This window comes from Amphibalanus amphitrite, unplaced genomic scaffold (assembly GCF_019059575.1).
Source record: "Amphibalanus amphitrite isolate SeventyFive unplaced genomic scaffold, NRLGWU_Aamphi_draft 000258F_arrow, whole genome shotgun sequence".
NCBI lineage: Eukaryota > Metazoa > Arthropoda > Thecostraca > Balanomorpha > Balanidae > Amphibalanus > Amphibalanus amphitrite.
The window spans coordinates 225,334-243,040 of NW_024881753.1; the positions used below are offsets into that span (position 1 = coordinate 225,334).

General features: G+C 48.8%; 2 protein-coding genes across 4 annotated transcripts; one reads left to right on the forward strand and one right to left on the reverse strand.

Moving 5' to 3' along the window:
* Positions 1-2,287: 2,287 nt before the first annotated feature.
* LOC122386637 (2-oxoisovalerate dehydrogenase subunit alpha, mitochondrial-like) lies at positions 2,288-12,192 on the reverse strand. Its single transcript, XM_043376015.1, has 10 exons — positions 11,982-12,192; positions 11,011-11,220; positions 10,479-10,570; positions 10,073-10,176; positions 9,504-9,665; positions 7,264-7,408; positions 6,754-6,957; positions 6,000-6,171; positions 4,080-4,174; positions 2,288-2,869 (listed from the first exon to the last, which is right to left on the reverse strand). Exons 1-10 carry the CDS (start codon positions 12,066-12,068, stop codon positions 2,794-2,796), a joined length of 1,347 nt encoding a protein of 448 aa, XP_043231950.1. The 5' UTR covers positions 12,069-12,192; the 3' UTR covers positions 2,288-2,793.
* LOC122386638 (tetratricopeptide repeat protein 9C-like) lies at positions 9,695-16,708 on the forward strand. Of its 3 annotated transcripts, none has more exons than XM_043376016.1 (5): positions 9,695-9,927; positions 13,615-13,784; positions 14,124-14,290; positions 14,621-14,809; positions 15,856-16,708. In XM_043376016.1, the coding sequence occupies exons 2-5, from the start codon at positions 13,660-13,662 to the stop codon at positions 15,951-15,953; spliced, it is 579 nt and encodes a 192-aa protein (XP_043231951.1). In that variant the 5' UTR covers positions 9,695-9,927; positions 13,615-13,659; the 3' UTR covers positions 15,954-16,708. The 3 variants fall into 3 exon arrangements, with proteins under 3 accessions (XP_043231951.1, XP_043231953.1, XP_043231954.1); XM_043376018.1 differs by lacking the exon at positions 9,695-9,927 and adding an exon at positions 12,517-12,616; XM_043376019.1 differs by lacking the exon at positions 9,695-9,927 and adding an exon at positions 12,546-12,616 and having other exon boundaries at positions 13,655-13,784.
* Positions 16,709-17,707: the final 999 nt, after the last annotated feature.

Here is a 17,707-nt window from a genome sequence, read left to right on the forward strand (position 1 = left end):
GGTACTTCTCGGCTCGTCCAGTCTCGGCCGAATCCTTCAATGACGTAGAAAATAAATTCCACTCGCTCAGTGATGGGGATGGCGTCACTACTATTTTAAACGGGCACGTAAAGACAGGCCATAATTGAACAAATTACCTATAATGATATACTGTCAAACCCAATTACCAGCGCTGTGCTGCTAATTTTCGGCCACAAATACCGCCATGAATTGGGTTAGTTGCAGTCGCCAGAACGTTAACAAGCCAACCGTTTCAGTTGCTCTGCAGTAGAAACATTGCGCATCTACACACCTTTATATCGTCAGCATATTTGTGGATTATTAAGTAGAGTTATGCGTAAAAGGAAAACAGCAACTTATCATCCGAATTCAGATGATAGCCTTCTACACGCAGTTTTTGGCGATAAACAAGCCGCACAGGACGTGCTACGGAAAATGACGGAAGCGTAAATAGTCACTCGCATACGCGTAGATTAGTATACTGTAGACGGTTCCCGGTCGTATCTACATTTTGGAAATGAGAACGGGCCGACGCGGGCCGTAGCTCCAATACGGTTCGTATCACTGGTAGAGCACTTCACGGATAGGCTTTTTAGGATCCGGCCCGGCCCATATCCGGCAAGTCATATCCAGATCCGCCCATTATCCGCCTTTCTTTGAATATCAGAATCCGGCCCACCCATGGCCCGTATTGCAGCCAAACTTCCAAAAAATATCCGTAATAATCCGTTTCACCAATAACTGGTTTCACCCAAAACTGGACTAACAAATTCAATCTAAGGGACCAGACAGCCATACAAGTCTTGTAACAAGTGAGTGTCATAAAATGATGCCTACTTTAATCAAACCTCTGCTGCCGCTTAACACATTAGGCTAATTTTTAACTTCAATGTTGAATGTTAAAATTTTGATCCGTTTTGATCCGGGTTCAACCTTCAATTCCCAAATCCGGCCCGCCCATATCCGTTCTTTTTTAACAAATTTAGAATCCAATCCTATCCGGTCCGCGGATTTATCCGTGGATAACGGATTTATCCGGCCAATGAAGTGCTCTAATCACTGGGAGACGAGTACATCTAAACGGTAATATAGGCCGGGAAATGGATGTGATTCGCATGCGACAAGAAAACGCACCAGGCACAGGCAGCCTGACAACATTCGTATCAAGGTTGTCACGTGCAGGTCCCATTCGTCCCGGGGCTTCAATGGCGCCCGAACTTACCTTAGAAGGATCCGGAGGCAGCCACATGGAGGCATCAAGGTGCAGGAGGGGGAGGATCCAACGGTCTAGATATTCACAATTGAGGAAGGAGGAACCCGTCTGAAAGCAAAAAAGGTCTCGATGTTAGTACCAATTCAGGGAACATGATTCATGCAGATATTCACATGAAATGTACATGAGAAGGCAAATCTAGGCAATGTATCCATTGAATCATGCAACAGGCAACATGCAAAAATGCAGTACCAACACCAAACAAAACAAAATCGACTCACAAAGCATTCACTTGTTTTGTTAGTTCAGGCCCTTTCAATCTATCGAGCCCATTTCAGGGCAGTGGGATGAGAGGATAAAGTGGGAAACATTGGACTGAGTCGACCACCGCCTGGTGTACCGCACCGACTAAGCCTGCCCGTGGGACAGACACGTTCCTACTTGGATCAATTGGTGATCTGCCATCACCAATTGCCTGGGTGGAATGACCGCCAGCCCGGGACAGGGAACGTGTGAGCAAGGATGAGGATGAGTGGAGCTGAGGATAAAGAGGACCGATGAGCACACAAGACAAGTAACGGCATGCTGACACTCAACAGGACATCACAATGCCATGTTTAGATATGAACGATAAAGGCATTCGCAAATGCACCGAGACACCGAAAACCCAAAGCCACCAGTACCTAAGTTAGTGCCACAGAAACCAATAGTAGTGAGAAAAAAAATACTGTCGACCAGCAACGGCACTGAGCATCGAGAAACGGAGGAGGTGATACGTGTGAAGAGTGGGGTGGCCGTTGTCTGAAAGTGGTCACCGTACTTACATCGCCATCTATCGGACGATAATGGAACTGAAGGTTTATGAGAGCGAGCACCGCAGTTCACGACGACTGTATATGATGGAAGAAAATCTGTTCCCTCGTTCAGTTAAGTAAAATTGAAGGCAGGAGACACCAGAGGCAAAATATTGCTGATATTTACCACTATTCACGGTAGTAGATTTACTGTCCAAATGTACGACACTTCAGCGTGTTGCATCCGTCTGCTACTTGGTCATCTTTGCAAAGAACTGAGTATGGTCGGTTCACTGGGACCTGACCTTGTCATTTTATTTGGCTGTATTGTATACGCATACACGATGGAACATTTCACATTTGTTACCAACTATACACAAATGTCGGAACCTTTCGTTTAGTGATTTCACATACTCTACTGGCCTGAAATGTTCGAACTCTAAAAGATATCAAAATTAAGTTTCGTTAACCTATCACAACCCACATCTCAAGACTACACACCATCTCATCAACACAGCTCAACTGCTCAGAAACATTGACATCACCATCACCTAAAAATTCACTCGAACCTCCATCAGATACATACATCACATTACACTACATCACTGAGCCATCACACTCACATGTTGCCATGACAACTATTGCACAATTCGGTAACCCTGCGCGAGTCACCGTCTGTTCACAGTCCCGTTCACAATATCCGCGAGCACCTCTCGCTATCGGCTGACCCGTTAGTACGTGACGAGGAACGCTGAGATTGCTGTCGGTAGTCGGTCCGGAGTGTCCCTACTTACGGTCGCTGGTAACCGGATAGTGCTTGCCGTACTCCTTCATGTGATCCCGCATGGACTTCATTTGGGCCCTGCAGGAAACGGGATTTCGGTCAAATGCAGAAAACGGACGCACTTAGATGTCATATGGGCTTCATCTGGGTCCTGTAGGGAGCGCGTTATCAGTCACATACAGAAACAGCACACATAGCGTCCTCAACGATGGTTACGGCCCCTTTATCTGAACCCTGCACAATATGGATATTATAGGGAAAATCCAGAATCATCACACAAAAAGATTGACGCGTTTAGCATCACTCTAACATCAGGAGCCGTATTCACGTCGACTTCGTAAGTCGATTTTCTTTCGTAAGTATGAGTTGGTATTCACGTCAACACTTCTTAGGTTTTTATCGACGGAGTTCACGTGAATAAAAAAAATTACTTAAGAAGTAGGTCAAACTTAAGAAAATTCTTACGAAAATGATCGACGTGAATAGTGAATACGGCCCCAGAACGACTTTTCGAAAAATCAGGGTGAGATTTAGCATGGCTGAACTGTCTCAACCACCTACTCCATTCTCACAAGCCGACCATTTACCTGTCCTATAACCCCCCCCCCCCCCCGCGGCGAGCGTACGGGCCGGTGGGACGCCGGAAGTGCCGTGAGCCCGGTCAGAGGCTTGACGGGACTGTGCTGCTAGAGTCGATCCAGAGACCGGGTAAGACCGCCGCGGCAGTTGCGTCGGGTCTGGTGGTGGCTGCCGGCCCCGCGGTCGGTGCCGTCGCGTCGTCGTGCCGTCGTGCCGCTCCGCTGCGCCTGAGGCCTTTCGTAGCGTGTTCGAATAACGTGTTATTGCGCCTCGTCGGCACCGCGTCTCGCGGCTTGTGGTTTGTGCCTAGCTGCCCGGGGCATGCGTCGACCCGGGTCAGGGGGCGGGAGGGGGGAGGGACGGGGGGAGAGCGTACGGGCGTCGCCGCAGGTTCAGCCGTTGCCCTTGCCGCTGTTTAGCTATTGTGTATGTCGGCTGTTGATGGGAGGGGAGGGATAGCGTTTCCTCTCGAGAGCGCCGAGTCAAGACAACGTCTGCGACTCTGGAATTGGATAATTCGCTGTGTTGTCGTCACATGATGTAGTGTTGCCGCTGGTAGCGACTGTATGGTATGATTTTTTTTTTTTTTTGATTACTGAATCGTGTGTGAGACAATAAAGCGATTTGAATTTCAAAAAAAAACTGTCTCAACCATTTACTCCCGTAAGTCCTGGTAAGTCCGACACAGTCGCCGCGCCGGCCCACTCACTCTAGGTGTGGCGGCATCTCGTGGTAGACGTCGGTAAAGACGTTCTCCCAGCTGGCTAGGGGGCGCTTCTCGGCCCGCTGAAACGCCTCCATTACCTGGTGACAGGGGGTAGGGGGAGGGGTCAGAGGGGGAGGGGGTCAGAGGGGGCGCTTCTCGGCCCGCTGAAACGCCTCCATTACCTGGTGACAGGGGGTAGGGGGAGGGCGAGGTCAGCAGGGGTCGGCAGGGCTGGGCCTGGTGGTGGGTGCACGGGAGGGTGACCTTGGCCTGACTGACTGACATAGTGGTATTGAGGGGCTGTATTGGCGGCTGGTAGCGCCTCGCGACAACGGCATATTTTAATTACTCAATAATATTCACGATCAATAGCTGAAATGAAGTAAATGGTAGTCAAAGAAAAGCATACGTAACAAATACTATCACTGCAACAAGACATACGAGGGGCGTTCAAAAAGTTCTCGGCCCGACCATGAAGGAGCAGAGATACGACGTCGACTTATAAGACCAAAAATGTTCATTTAGTCAAATAACCAGCGTTAAGACAAAAACATTTCGCGCAGCGCTTCGCGAGAGGCCTCTGGGTCTCCATAGCCAAGTGGGGTTTGGACGCATCTGGCACGCCCAAGACGGCTGCTTTTGTCTCCTTGCTGTCGGCGAAGTTGCCACTGCTAAGCAATTTCCTTATGTTGGGGAAGAGGTGGCAACCTGAGGGTGCAAGGTACGGAGAAAAAAGTGGCTGTGACAACAACTCGAAGCCACAGCTCACTGCTTCGCTGATCGTCACGCTGCCCATGTGTGCTGGTGAGTGGTCCTGGATCAGGCGCACACTTTTAGTCAACTTCCCTAGTCTCTCCTTGATACCTGCTGCTCGCTACTATTATCGAAGGGAGGTGTAGTATTCATCATTAATTGTGCGCCCCTGTTTTAGAAAGTTGACGAGCAGGGCCCCGTCAGCATCCCAAAATGCAACCACTGTCATATTGCCGTCTGACTTAAACACGTCGCACACATTTGGTGGCCTTTACTCAATGTGCTTCTACTTGTGCAAATCGGTCACGCCCTTAGGGTCAACGTGTGACACCCACAATCCCTCCATGGTAACAAGTAGTTCAATGAACTCTTTTGGATCTTCGATATAGGGGCCAAAATTTTCGCGTTACGCCTCCTTTCGAGTTTGCCTTTCCTCTGGAGTCAGCAAACGGGGGATACATCTTGCAGAGATCCTAAACATATCAATACGCTGTTGAAGAATGGCTTTGAGGAACCTGATAGACACCTCCGCTTCTGCTGCGTTGTGCCAGACCAGAACATTTGCCATTTTTCACAAAGAAGTGCTTATTTTTCACATTTTCTTGAGTCAATGCTGTTGATGGCTGGCCACTGCGGGGGTGACCATTGATGATCTGTTGACCAAACTCGAACAGAGATGTCCGCTTTTTGACGCTACTGTAAGAAAGACAAACCTCAACATGTGTTGACACTAGCTTTTCCTGAATAACGTTTGGTGCATTTGTCTACAATAAATGAACCAAATCACTGTTCTCTTCTGGGCGTCGCCCATTCTGGCCGGGAATGGCAAACTATGTTACGATTAATTAGCAGCCTGAACCAATCACAGGGCAGATTGGTTAATGGCTACGTAAGAGGACATCCCAATAACACATCACTGAACACACCGCGTTGCAGGCCGAAATTCCAACTCCTTCATGGTTGGGCCGGGAACTTTTTGAACGCCCCTCGTATATACAAGGCAATAACAATGCGTCTGTATGAACCCAACACAAATAGGCAAAGCAGCTCCTCGCCGGTATAAAGAAAAAAAAAATCCTACCGAACCAAGAACAACACCCTACCAAACCAACAACCTACCCATCACAGACAATCACCTCACACGTCTTGACAGTTCGGCTATTTCCGCACCTGTTTTTTGGCCGAGTTTTTCCACTCCTTCTCCTTCTGTTCGTTCCAGAGCCCCTTGTGTGAGAGGTAGAGCCTCATCCTGGCGATGGGATGGTCCGTGGAGTCCCAGTAGCGGACCTCATCCACAGAGCGGTACGCCGAGCTGTCGTCCGACGTACTGTGGTGGCCAATACTGGGGAAATAGAGACGTTACTGGTTAGAAGGTACGCCGAACTGTTGTCTGACGTACTGTGGTGGCCGATACTGCGGGGACAGAGAAGGGGGAGGGTTAGACGGTACAGTCGAGGGTATAGAAGCAGCCATTTACATAGCTTTGTCATGATGTAATCTGATAACTCTGATCATGATTTGCGGTCTTAGGGCGCCGGGACTGCGAAAGTTCGATACCTAAGCATCTTCTGGAGAGGTAGAGTCTATGGATATAAAAGTAGTTAATTCGGTGAGAAGTTCTCTCTCAAGAGGCAACAGCAAGGCTACAATGGCTACAGAAGAAAAAAAAAAACGATCTTTACGACGCGCACTAAATTCGCATTGGCATAATTTCCGTGATAGTTCAGCAGTTCACTCAGGGGGCAGAAGACAGCTGAGGCCGACTTGTAAGCTTTCAACACGTCTACTGTCATAGATTTGTGCCTCAGGAGTCAGTAACATCCATTCCCCCTCCCCCCCTGACCCACCGGTAGGTCATGGCCTCGATGACGACGGGCTTGTTTTGTCAGCCCTCCCCTCCCCCCTCCCCCAAGTCCCAACCCACCGGTATGTCATGGCCTCGATGAGGACGGGCTTGTTCTCGTTGATGGCCATGTTCCGCGCCGCCACGGTGGCGTTGTACACGGCCAGGGTGTCGTTGCCGTCCACGCGGATGGAGGCGATGCCGTAGGCCGGTCCTCGGCCGGCGATACCGTCCCCGCGGTACTGCTCCCGGGTCGGCGTCGAGATGGCGTAACCGTTGTTACGGCTGGCGGGGAGGGAGGGAGGGGTGAAATGAGAAGAGAAGAGAAGAGGACGAAAATAAACGTTTCATTGCCTTGTTTTATCAAAGAGAGCACAAAGGTGAATAGAGAGCGTCCGCACGAGTTAAGTGCAAGAGGTATCCTAATTCGTCTGGCAGTATATAAAATACACCTATTTGAGAACTGACGAGCAGCTTTTGAAAAAGAAAACGCATGCCAAAATAATGCACTTATATATCAGTTTCCGATCTATACAATATTCTCTCGCTCTCGATTTCGAGAAACCCCCCGGCCGCTGCGGCGCGTCTCACCAGAAGAATATGATGGGAGCGTCGAGCACGGCGGCGAAGTTGAAGGCGGCGTGGGCGTCTCCCTCGCTGGAGCTGCCCTCGCCAAAGTAGCAGATGACGCAGCGCTTTTCCGGGCTCCGCTTGAAGGCGTACGCCGTGCCCACCGCTGGAGAGGGTGAGGAGGGGGTCAGGGGGGTCAGGGGCCATGAGTAAACTGGGAATGAAAACTAGAAAGTGTCCCAATCACGCCTCAACAAAATCATAGGTTTGCAAAAAAGTGAATCCCCCCCAAAAAGACCGTTGCAAACCTATCTAGCAACACGTCCCCCCCCCCCCCCCCACAACGGACGCTTGAGCCCGACAGGCTATGCGCCCTACTCCAAGACAAGACATGTCCCCCGACGCACAGTGGGGCCGTTGACCAGTTTAGGGCGAATTTATTCGTAGCGTTGTTAATATTTCTCAATATGTTTTTCAAATGGTTTAAATGGGTATATTTAGGCATTTTGGGTCATCCCTGATGCTTTCGATATATTCGATAATCGAAAAAGCATAAACACACGATGCATATGTATTGCATCACATGTTTACATACATACACTTTGAACACTCTCACGACACGCCGCGCTGGTTCGACTCTGCCAGTCACTGCTGTCACTGCTGAACAGTCACTGCTGCTGTGGCAGTCGTCGCTGTCGACATCACTGCTGTCGGTGCCGTCGTCACGACGTAGCTGACTCTCTCTCTCTCTCTCTCTCTCTCTCTCTCTCTCTCTCTCTCTCTCTCTCTCTCTCTCTCTCTCTCTCTCTCTCTCTCTCTCTCCCCCTCCCCTCCCCTCCCCCTCTCCCTCCCCCTCCCCCTCCCCCGGCGCTGCAGACCCAGGCTGCTGAGCAGCGGGTCGCTCGCCACGAGCAGGTAGCCCAGGAGGTCCGACATCGTGTGGATCCTCGAATCCTTGCGGGTGTGTCGAAGGCGGTACTGGCGGACCCGCTTGTAGGTAGCCTCTGCTGCTTCCTCAGAGATCATACCGATCGGGAGGTGGCAAGACTCCACCACGGCCGCGGAGTGGCTCAGCAGCTTGTGCAGCGTGGTGGACATGTACCTCTCCACGTACAGCTCAGCCGTGCGGCGGCAGTACGCGGAGAGAGCGTCGATGTCCAGTCGGTGCAGACAGCTGACAGCCTGCAGCACCGTGCCGACCCGGTCGATCAGCTCCTGGTCGACGCCGGTGCAGGCCGCGAACTCGGCCGGCGAGCGGAAGGCGCGGCGGGCGGTGTTGCCGTCGTTGGAGTTGCCGCTGCCTCCTGCCCGCGGCTCGTCCACGCGCAGCCCCATCCTGGTCCTGAAGGCCTCCTGCACCTCAGCCGGGTGTACGGAAAGCAGCAGTACGGGGCAGGAATGATCAGGTACCAATAATCGAAATCATCGTGGCCAAAGAGGACTTATTTCATACTCTCGAAATAGGTTGCGATACATTTGCCACCCAATGACTAGCTGACACACATCCTGACCCATAATAACAGGCTCGATGGTTGGCTGCTGTAGACAGTGACATCACTCAATGGGCGGGACTAAAAACACACGTCATTCCGGATCCTGTCGGGTCACGCACCGTCCGCCCCCAGGTCAGGTCACGGCCCGCGGCTGGGTCATGACCGAGCGGCGTGCCGTCGGTCATGTTTAAACTCGAGCTACCGGTGAGGCGAGCAAGTTCGAGCAGGAAAAAAAGGTCGGGCCAAGTCAAAAAATGCTGGCAAATTGCAATCATGCTAGATCTGACGTGGCGGCAAACGGCGGTAGTTGTTGAAATCTTGGGTTTTCATGAAACATCGTTATGAAAACGCTATGCATGTATTGGTTTGATTCTATCAGTCGTAACGTGCAGACGATAGGTCAGCCAGTATTGCAAGTTATCCTATCGTTTTTTAGAGACATTGGGAAGAACAATGGTGTATGATTTATATCAATTCAATATGTATTACACTATGTAAACTTGCGTTACAAAAGTCGCGTTCTCGCCCGCAAATCGGCAGGATATGAGAAAGCCAACAATTTGTCCACTTTGAGTAGTCAAATCACCCCCTAAAAGTTGCCATATGTGCAAAATTCAGGTGGTTTCATAAAATTCAGGTAATTTCCTATACATTCAGCCATATTTCAAGCAGATTTTCGAAAGTCACTTTCTTGATTAAATTCGCCCTAAACTGGCCCGCGGCCCGTCCGTGCGACGGTCCGCTCCCCGCGGTCCGCGTTGCCCCTACCTTGCGGCATCTGGGTGGCCAGCGGTGACGAGATGGTACAAAAGTTGTGCGCCGGCGAGCCGTAGTGGATGGGCATCTGGCGGCCCTTCCCGGCGTCCATCTCATTGCCGTAGCACTGGTTCATGAACTGGTCCAGCGTGTAACCGCGGTACATCAGCACTCCTGAGGGAGGAGGGACATTAACACTGGTTCATGATCTGGTCTAGCGTGTAACCGCGGTACATCAGCACTCCTGAGGGGGGAGGGACATTAACACTGGTTCATGATCTGGTCTAGCGTGTAACCGCGGTACATCAGCACTCCTGAAGACAGCGAAGATTACGAGTCAAGAGGACAGCCGAGATCCAACACAGGACCGATGGTGACGGTGACGTTAGCGTACAAAACAGCTGGAGGTGCCACCGGCGAGGACATTAACTGCTATGTAGGTATCGACTAGCTCACGATATAATAATCCATTACTCCAAATATTAACCTTGTCGCGCTTGTATCGGTCTGAATGTTATCTGACTCGTGATATTATGAGTCTAAGCAACACCTAACCCGGGATAGTTAAGTCGAAACGTTACCTGACTCTCGGTACTGGCCGTAGATGAAGTCCTTGGGGTCCAGCGCCGCCGCCGAGCCCATATGGGTTCCCTCCTCGCCGTAGTTGGTCATGTAGAACGATATCCTGTCGACGAAGAACAACACCACGGTAAACGAGACTCACGGCAACAAAATAAAAGTATTTTGTCGAATAAGCTAATTCACTGCATGCATAGTCAAAATATTTAAATGACAAAACTTCCCAACGCATTTTTTTATTCTTAGCTCATCGGCCATCAGTTTCTTGGTAACCGATGGTTGAAAATGGGACAGGTTTTACGCAGACGTTGTCCTTAAACGCACCCAAATATCAGTCATCCCCAATCCACATACTGATCGAGTCGCATTACGGCGTCCCTCCATTAGTCGGTCGGAAGATTCACCCACCTGCCCTGTCGCTGCGACTCGTACAGGATCTTGTCCATGGTGTTGAGCAGCGTCATCTTCTGGTACATGTCGATCAGCGTGTCGTCAGGAATCTGTGGAACAGAGAGCGGCGGGGAGGATAAAAAGACGGCATGGTTCCGTCGAGGCACCGCGTTATTGCACATTAGGTCAGATTTTTGTCGAAGTACTCGTATTTTCGTGATGTGCAAGAAAAAAATCCAGACTCTCATGCTATGATCAAAAATTTCGACGAACACTCATCCATCAATAAAATTTTCATCGATACTTTTACCGATAACGATATATCGACAAACATTAATTTTTATCAATCAATAAGTATCCTCGATAAAAACGTATCCATATTCCCACCGGATTACCTGTCAAAATTGGGTATCCAGAACAGACCAATGTCAAGCAGAGCGGAGCACACCAAACTGTCTCATCACCCGTCAACAGCCGTGGTACCGGTAACCGGTGTCGTACCGCTAACTTCCCCACCTCTCCCCTCCAACTTCCCACCTACTGGCCCCACCTTGGGCTCGTCCTTGGCCTGGATGACGCGGCCGCTGCGGTCCATCACCCGGTACACGGGGATGCCGTTGTAGCGGTCCGCGTTGACGAACTCCAGGTCGTGCGTCCAGCTGGCCGTGGCGCCCGGGAACTGCGGGCGCACCTCCGAGCCATCACTGCCGACGGCCTCTGTCGGGGTGTAGCCGCCGACACCCTCACCGTACCACCGCCGCTGTGGAGGGGAGGGGGAGGTCAGGGGGTGTAGCTGCAGACACCCTCACCGTACCACCGCCGCTGCGGGAGCGGAGGGGCGAGGTCAGGGGCTGCTGAGATCCTCACTATACCACTGTCACTGAAAGGAGGGGAGGGATGGGGTCAAAGGGTGTACTCGTCAACACCCTCACCATACCATCCTCCCTGTTAGAGATGGGGGAGGGTGAATAGGGGGCATAGCTGACAATGACCTCACCACAAACACTACAAGGAGGGGGAGGAGGGCAGAAAGGGGTCAGGTAAGGGTAGTGGTATTGTAGTGACATGCTGAACTATAGTGCTAGCACTTCTAGCATGACAATGCCCAAAGTAAATGTGTCTGAACCCTGAGTCAAAAACTCAGCTGGGACACCAATGGGCACTGTGCAGTTGACCATTTCCATCTTTTGAAGCATGGGATCATGTGGTTACCTACAACTTTCAATCTTGTTCAGTGGGTGTTGTAAAAAAGCACCTGACCTTCTGCAACTAAACACTGATTTTATTATTATTTAATATTTTCATGAAGCATCTGAATCTGTAGAAAATGGATACCATTAAGATCAGACATTTAGGCTCGGATCATACTAAAATTGAAATTGCAGCAGGGTCAAATTTCTAAGGCTTTCTGAGTTCCGCGAATTGCGGTAAGTAGCTATCTCAAACTCAAAAGGTCAGGATGCCGCACCCACTAAAATAAAAAAAAATCTATGAACTTCCCCAAGTTTGCCCTCAACTCACATTTGAGCTGGCAAGACCATAAATACATTTTGGAGCAAATGAAGCACGAGCCAAGGGACACAGTTTGCTGAAGCCAGTCTTCAACATCTTAATCAAGCGTCTGACAAAATTTATGTGAAACAAATCAGGGAAAATAGCAATAAGAACAGCTTAGTTGAAAAATTTGTAGCGGATCGCGTAAAGGGCAGATTTGAAGTAATGTGCAAAGCTACCAAATGCTGAGCTTTACAAGCGATGGCTTGGCTTGTCCTTGGTGGTTCACGTTTAAAAACGCCTAAAACTTGGCTGATTTATTTTCTTATTTTCAATTTCAAAATTAAGTTGGTAGCTTATTTGCTACAAAATTTAAAAATTTTGTCTAACTGACTTTTTATTTGCTTATTCTTCCAATGGATAAATGCAATTTGAAAATTTGGGCTATGAAACTCATCCAAATTCGGAGATCAAAAGAAGGGCCAATGTCAATGTGCTTTGTTATTTTAACATACAAAAAGTTTAGTGTGAACAAGTCTTTAAATCTATTTGTCGCATCTGCGCAGAAAATGTCAAAAGTTCACATAGTTCACATTGAAAGGAAGAGGTTGAGGTTGGAACGGTTGGAATATTGGAAGTAAAATTAATTAGGTCAAAATTAGGTAAGTAAAATATTTATCAAGTGTCTGACCATGCCTCATGCTTCCTTACTCTTTTCTGTTTTGCATAGAATGGTCGTTGACCATGTTTGTAAAATACCTTATACGTAAAATACTGAGTTAGATAGGTATAGGTATCAATGTTGCAATTTGATCCAGCCGGTTTTTCATCCTGTTCTTGCTGCAATTTTTATATGGTAGTAAAAAAACAAATGAAATATATTGTGGAGTACTAATATTTAACATATTAATGATTAAACTTAAGAACCAGTGTTAACCATTTTGATTGTTAAAGGGACCCTCCCACCTTCAAAAAAGTTAATGAATTGGCACGAAAGTGATGTCGCTCGGTTCAGAAAGAGCGAAAACGAATATCTACCAAATTTCATCGAAAAATATTCACCGGTTTTCAAGATATTAGACTTTTACTTTTGTTTACTTTTTGGGATCTCCGCTGTTCCTAGCGACTTTATTTGAAAGTGCGGCATTTGTTGCGCGCAAAGCAGCATATACCACCGCGTGCTACCAAACGTTTTAGTAAAAGATTTAAAAATTGTTAGATCTCCGCTGACGTCACAAATTCTAAGGGGGCATACCAATGCACTAGCCCCTTAGAATCTGAAAACTGCAAGTTTGAAATTCCATATCTCCGAATTAAAGCATTTGTCGATGTTGTGAGTGCCCAAACCGGTATTTGCAGGCCATGGCCACCAATTTGGCTATCTCAACTCAAAACTAATGTTAAGGTGGGAGTGTCCCTTTAAGTCATTCTACCATTGCATTTTGACTCACCCATGCCGAGTACAGAACGGCACAAGACTGAGCTGCCCATCTGAGTCAAGTTGTTAGCTAACCTTCTGCCCCCACCCCTTTCCACCCTCTTGTACTCTGTTAGGTACCTACGTAATCTGACCTTGTGTCAACTGGTCTGAGAGGTCTAGGAATTTGATTATTACATTCCAGTTCATTTTTGTGCCATGATAATTTATTTGTTCTTTCAGCTTTGATGTACTTACACTTTGGTGTACCTACTTGATTCAGACAAGATGGCAGAAGCAAGTGGAACGATCACTGCAAATGCAAAGTATGAGACTGCCTTTAAGTATAAACAAGATGGCAATGAGGCATTCAAGGCAAAAAACTTTAAGCTTGCTATCCGTAACTATCACAAGTGAGTGGTTATTTCATGTTGTCAATCTTGATGATTCCTCACTGTTATCACTTTGCTGTGTTTTTGTATGTTTCCAAGGAATACAAGTACATGCTGCTGTCATTTGCTGAGTATTCATATCATGCTTTAGAAAAATGTGTATCAGTCATGTGATGAAATTTGTGACTGTTGTCTATCAATCTGTGCCATTGTAATGGCCAGCTACCAATTCAAACTAATTGGCATTTCTTGCATAGCTGCACTTCCTTGATGTACAGTCGTTGATGCACTATAAAAGTGATGCCTCTCTTTATCCCCCTATTTCACCCTCTGTCCCCTCTCTCCCTCCCCCGCCCCCAGAGCGCTGCTGTATATCCGGGGGATAGACCAGCACGCAGTGAAGCTGCCCGCCATGCTCGGTAACGCTCGCCAGCAGCGCGACAGGGAACAGAGGCAGAGCGAGCTCACCGAGGAGCTCACGGGCAGCGTGGATGCCCTCAAAGTCGACACGTACAACAATCTCACAGGTGAGCGCGGAGAATCTCACCGGGGAAACTGAGTTATCTGACGCCGCAGTCAGTGATGGATTTCGAGTTTTACGGTGTTATCGGACAGTGGGAGATATTTTTGACGATTTCGCTATTGGATCAGTACAATGCAGAATGGTCTCAAATTAGGTAGTTGAAAATTATGCCAAAGAGCCAGACGAAAAAGCGGACTACAGTCGACGTTATATGGAACGACTTCATGTGGCGGCTGTAGGGATCGCGAGATTCTGAGAACCTTACAGAAGAACGTTCGATTCTTTGGACACTCGTTCGTCTATCCTTCGCTGAGCTGTTTCGCGCCATTTCCAGCCGCCCTGCTGCAGTGTGAGGACAGGTTCGACCTGCAGAAGATCCTCGAGTACTGCGACGAGGTGGCTGAGCTCAGTCCCAACAACCAAAAGTGCCTGTTCCGGCGTGGCCAGGCGTACGCGCGCGCCGGAGACTACGAGGAGGCCGAGCGGTGCCTGCTCAAGGCGCGCGAGCTGCTCAAAGAGAAAGGTGGGTGGGCTGACTGCGGGACGGGATGGGGTCACTGCGGGTCAGTATGAGGTCACCAAAGGGTCACAACTGATTAGCACGAGGTCATCATGGGTCAACTGGATGCTGGTGGGCCAGGGAGATGTTTCTTTGTGTGTGGTAACGGGGAGGTGAGCTTTGTTGGACGCTTGTTTGGGAACGACTCACTGGGAATTGAGGAATGCTCGGTGATGGTGATGGTCGTGCCTGAGTCGGTGTGGTGTGGTGTTGGATCCGCCCTGTATGATGTTTACTGGAATCTTGTGGCTGGTGGTGCTTTCCTGAACTGTACACCATACGACCCTGCATGGGGATTTTGTTTGTTCGGACAGCCAGCATGTGGCTTTGGGAGTGCGATTTGTTGAAAGAACGCCTTTTGACGATCCCGACTTCGTTTGTTCCCTACTACCGTTTCCTTTTGCACCCGTGTTTTATTGTTGGCGCGCAAACCGCGGCACTCGGTGATGGGATTTTTGCGCTTGCTTCGGGCTAGGTGAGTTTCCTGCTTTTACTGCGCTTCCTCACTCCGTACGATTATTATTATTTTTTTGCTATCATTTTTACCGTAACTGCTCTCGTCCTAACTTTTTACGGTAAATTTGATAGTTGATAAGTTTGCTGTGCACAACCAAGTTTGATTTCACATGCAAAACATGCAAGAACTGTATTTAAGTGTGTAATATTAGAGCAGCATTTTATGCTTCTTTTGTATAACTATTCTATTTTATCAGCTATATGATTTTGATGTCTGCTGGTACGGGCGAATACCGATCGTTCAGAGGAGAGTTTAGGTGTAGAAGCTTATAACCGAATACAATGCACTACGTATTGCATGCGAAAGTGCATATATAGTTTTGTGCCGTTGTAATTCTTCTTTAATATTGTTTATTCGATTATCGTAAAATGAGCGTTGGTCAGTTTGACTTTTCATAATCTGTCATTTATACGGTTGACAAGTTTCATTTGTAGGCTGGTACTGGACGAATTAGAAACATTGTTTGATAACAATCTTCTGTCTCCCGTTTCAGATCCGGCGATTGAGAAGCTGCTCGTCACCTGCCGGCAGAACCTCAAGGTGCAGCACGAAAAGCAGAGGTCCATGTGCCGGAACATGTTCGGATCGTGACCGGGTGGTCCCAGAGGCTGACGGTCACGTGCTCGATCACGTGACAACCGGGACGAGTTATGTGACTGATAATACAGAGTCACGTGACAGCCGTTCCGGGTCACGTGACGAAAGGGGTTGGATCTCAGCGGTGTGTGATGCGTCTTCCAGGCCGATGTCAGCGGATCAGCCCTGGCATTGGTAGATATTTGTGATGCTCAGAGGCTGAGAGGGAGGATGTTTGCCATGTTCAGAGACTGAGATGGGAGTTCTGAAGTTGCCGGCTGTCGTACTTGTGTGACGGTGTCTGCTGTGTCACAGAGACATTGAAAATGTTACATTGTCCAGCGGCTATGTTCCGCTGGTCCCATGAGGAGTTGTGAGTTAACACGGAGTTTCCCACTTTGTTGCCATCATTGCAGTTCACTGTTCGTAGCTGCAGCTAACCACTGGTTTGGTGTGCATATGCACGCTGCAAAACCGTCGCTAAAATGGCTGTGTGTTGTAGATAAGCATAGCTTGACAATTGACATCGTCCACGGGTTGTTCCAGCTCATTTCGAGTATTTGTCCGATTGTCTGTTACTCAGAGCTGGGTCGACAGGTGGGGACTCGACTGTTGCGTTCGGAGAGGACTGTGTCTGGCTTAGCAACTGTGACGTTGCTAGGGGGGGGGGGGGCGCTACGTGTTCGTTGCAAAAACGGAATGTTAGATTGGCATTGTTCTGCACGGTCTGTTTGTTATCGCATCAATATATTTTTGATGTTTTGGATCAATATGGCACGGATTTAACGACGTTCTAGTTATGGTTTTTCATCTCCACTGAACATGAATTGTTTCAGGGATCTTGTGACACTTTAGAGGTATGGACGAAAAAGAAATTGCAGCCAGCGAAAAGCTACTCTCCAATTATAGATGTTATAAATGCTACTCATTCAGAATTCTGTTGCTTTACTCCACTCAGGACTCTGTAGGACCAAAGACGGTTCGTGGAGGCTTATTTATGTCGACCCTTGCCGACCCACCGCACCGTCGTGCGGGACCGAGGCGTGGACTCCGGCGCGGGCTCGTCCGCAGCAGCCGTGCGCTCGGCACGTCCTCTATCGACTCTGTGGCTACCCGCAGTTTTCGTTTCGTCTCTCAGATGCTGCTGGTGCTGCCACCTGTGCAGTGGACCTGCAAACTCATTCCAACTTGGGTAGTTCAGCGAACAGAGCGACGAAAACAGTTGTGATTAATTTATGATGGCGTTAGTGCTTTTATTGTAGTGTAGGCTATATGAAGAAATAGGTTGATTTCACGGGTAGTCCCTAACACAAACGTAGTGGCTGTATTTAGGGCCTTGGTAGTGGCAAAAACATCCGCCCTATCGGTGTGGAGCGTTGGCGACTCTAGGGGCGGGGCGGTTGCTCGCTGCGCCGAAGGAGGGACATAAACTTCGCCGTCGACCCGGGTTATATAATTTGTGTATGTTACTTTCTGGCACCAGTTTCCATCCAGCTGATGGTCTGTATTTTTGTTTGACTCTTCATCTCGCACTGTGAGGTCAGCTTGAGGTTCAACCTATTTAAAACTAACAAATGAACCATCGAGCCCTTCTGCACGGACCTAAGTGTTGTTCAAAATCCAGACATGTTGTTGAACACAGACACTACGTTTTACAGTAAAAGTATCGACGCTCAGAGGTTTACATGATTGTCTTTCAACCGATCCTGGCTCCTGCGGCCTCCCCTCACGCTGGACCATGTTTTCTCCCTGCCCTCCCCCTCACTCCC